General features: G+C 37.6%; 1 protein-coding gene across 1 annotated transcript; it reads right to left on the reverse strand.

Annotated features, from left to right (window-relative positions):
- Positions 1–911: 911 nt before the first annotated feature.
- Positions 912–2,754, reverse strand: LOC149021837 (uncharacterized). Its single transcript, XM_089147198.1, has 3 exons — positions 2,496–2,754; positions 2,229–2,358; positions 912–2,016 (listed from the first exon to the last, which is right to left on the reverse strand). Exons 1-3 carry the CDS (start codon positions 2,629–2,631, stop codon positions 1,194–1,196), a joined length of 1,089 nt encoding a protein of 362 aa, XP_089003324.1. The 5' UTR covers positions 2,632–2,754; the 3' UTR covers positions 912–1,193.
- Between the last annotated feature and the right edge of the window lie 274 nt (positions 2,755–3,028).

Consider the following 3,028-nt stretch of genomic DNA (forward strand, 5'->3'; position numbering starts at 1 on the left):
GAAGGCCTTAAAACACTGATACCCCACTTTATGTTTAAAAAAATACAAATACCCAAAATTAGATTTTTATTGGATATATTTGTCCAATTTTATCACTGAAAGCAGTTGAATCAGTGTTTATTTTGTTTCAATTCTAAAAATATCCATATGATAAACCGTTTCTGGACTGTTTCTGTGATAAATTAAATAAATATATCCAATGAAAATTCAATTTTGGGGTCTTTGTGATTTTTAAACATAAAATGGAATGTCCATGCTTTAAGACTTCCATTTTGGGGTACTATTGCAATTTGTTCAAAAATAAATGATTCATTTCTAACAAGGAAATGAACTAGATAAATTTCCAAGAAACATATGCATACGCGGATTATGGTAACCCACCCTCATAAAGAGGATTGTCTTTCCCTTGAAATTATTAGATTTAATTTTCAAACATATATAAATTATAGTAACCTTTTATCTCATGCATGACATCATAGGCTCTCTCTTTCCTCTTTGACAACACAGTTAACATTCTTTCTCCTCTGCCTCCTACCGACGAAGCCAATATTGTGCCACCTATTTTTGAAACCTTCCCTAAACTATGGTAGTAAAGAAGACTGCGATAAGGATTCACATTTAAATATAAAACTGATGGATTGTCAATTAAGGAAATCTCTTTTAAACAATATTTAATTTTTTTTTAATTAATATTTAATATAATAAAGAAAATTCATTTTTTAAATTTGAAGTTCCACCAAGTCCAAAACTTCCAGCAATACCAGACAGCTTGGCTAGCTAGATCCATAAAATAATGTTGATCATAACAGAGAGGGAGAGAGAGAGATTAAATAACAAAATGAGATATATGGAAAATAAATGAGAAACAGTAGCAAGGTTGGATTTGATTCTTGAATTGAATGGTAATGCATTCTCCAGTTTCCAGGACTAATAATTTCTGAATTCTGATAGATGGTTCAGAGAAACCATACTAACACACAAGACTTCTCCAAAAAGAAATGCACAAAGGAAGTTTTTACCAATGTGCCGTAAAGAAGTGTCTGATAGAAAAACCAAAGAGGAACCTTCTTCCCTCTTCTCTTTCTAGTCAATATATCTCCAGTTCCCACTTGCTCAATCTGGCCAGTTGAAATCAATCCAGATCATTTTTTCCTTGCCTGATTTTACATTACAGTCAATGTCAGTTTCAACTTTCAATAGTAGTACATGGTGGCCCTCCCTGCTTGTGTCTTGTTTTCATCAACATAGAAGCTGTTACAACCACCATTAATGTTCATCAGATGCTTGATCTCCTCTAATCCGTACTCTAATGGAACTCCCTCCCACAGCCCATTTGGCTTCTCAGTCCACCCGTCAATCAGATGACCTCCATTGTTTCCATCCAACAAGAATTTCTGCTTGTTCTCTTCAACATCATTATAGAGATGACTCCCCAGACCCATTTGCTGCTGCGGCTGCAGCTGCTGCTGTGCACCATTGACAGCACCACCTCCTCCTCCTTCACCACCACCACCACCACCACCATATTCAAATTCAATCTCTTTGCCATAGCTGATATGATTGCTGCAGCTCCCATCAGAAGAGCTGCAGCTTGGTTCTGTGCCTCCAAACATGAGGAGATTGTCTTTAACTTGGAAGTTGTACAAGGGACTAACTAAGCTCTCGTGGGCTTGGAGAAGAGAAGGAGCGGTGACAAAAGAAATGTTGGTGCTGCCCGGAAGATTTGTCATTGGGATCGAAATGGGCTCTGCAGGGCTCGTGAATGACTCAGTCGGAGTACTGTAGTAGTAAGTGGTACGACTATTACCTTTATATGATGACGAAGATGAGAGAGTAGTTTCAAGATGATGATTGTGAAATAGGAAGGATTGTTGCTGAGAGGGTTTTCTCTGATGATGAGATGAAGTAGAAGTTGGAGAAACAAAACCCATGAGTTTCTTCTTGAGTTTGGTGTTCCAGTAGTTCTTTATATCGTTGTCTGTCCTGCCTGGCAACTGTGAAGCTATTATTGACCACCTGCACTTGTTTGAAATAAGAAATTTCATTAAGACAAAACCCAACAAAAGCTGAAAAAGGAAGATAAATTTCTCAGAACTCTCTGATCAAGTACTGAAAGATCTAAAATTGTCTTGGTATGCAGAAGAGTTATCCAAAAATGCCAGATTAATTATAAAGGTTAGGCAGGTTTATCCTATCTTCATCAGCTGAGATACATTATTGAAGGTTACCTGCTTCCAATGCTAGCAAAGAGACTACAGATTATCCTATCTTCATCAGCTGAGAATTCTCCATGCTTTATGTTGGGCCTTAGATAGTTAAGCCATCTCAATCTGCAACTCTTCCCACATCTCTTCAGACCTGAGAGAACCAACCCATTCAGATTTACAAACAGGAACACACAAACAAGATCGGAAGACGGAAGATTTTTCCCAAAATGGAGAAAAGAGAAGGAAGAAAAAGAAAGAGAACCCAGAAATCAAAATATGTTCTTGTACCTGCTTTGTGTGGAAGAGCAATCCAATTGCCACCAGTCCCATACTTCTCGATGAACTCCTTGAGCTTGGTATCTTCTTCTGGTGACCATGGTCCCTTCTTCACGTTGGCCTTGTCACAACAAGGAGCCCTCCCCATTTCCTAACACTTTTCCTTTGATCTTTTTCTTCTTCTTCGAAATTCTTGGAAAGACTAGAACCCTTTTAAAAGAAGCTATCAATCTCTCTCTAGTCTTCAAACGGGCTAGGGTGTTGTGGTGGTGAAGCCTTTACTAAGACTTGTGGGTTCTGGAGTTTGGAAAGCCATAGATATATTTATTGAGAGATACAAAAGTCAAAGCATAGTTTCTCCCTTATTGCAATCACTTCTGCTTCTTCTGACTTCCTTTTGTATGGATTAGCTAACAGCTAGCCAATATTGGAACTTCTTCCCATCATGAATAAGCCCGTTCTATAAATCAATCAAAACTTCAAGAGTCACAAGTAGCTATATACTGTAACACAACGTGGTGAAATGAAATGAGAAATTGACAAAG

Source organism: Hakea prostrata, chromosome 3 (genome assembly GCF_041222555.1).
Source record: "Hakea prostrata isolate BN-2017 chromosome 3, UWA_Hpros_2, whole genome shotgun sequence".
Lineage (NCBI taxonomy): Eukaryota > Viridiplantae > Streptophyta > Magnoliopsida > Proteales > Proteaceae > Hakea > Hakea prostrata.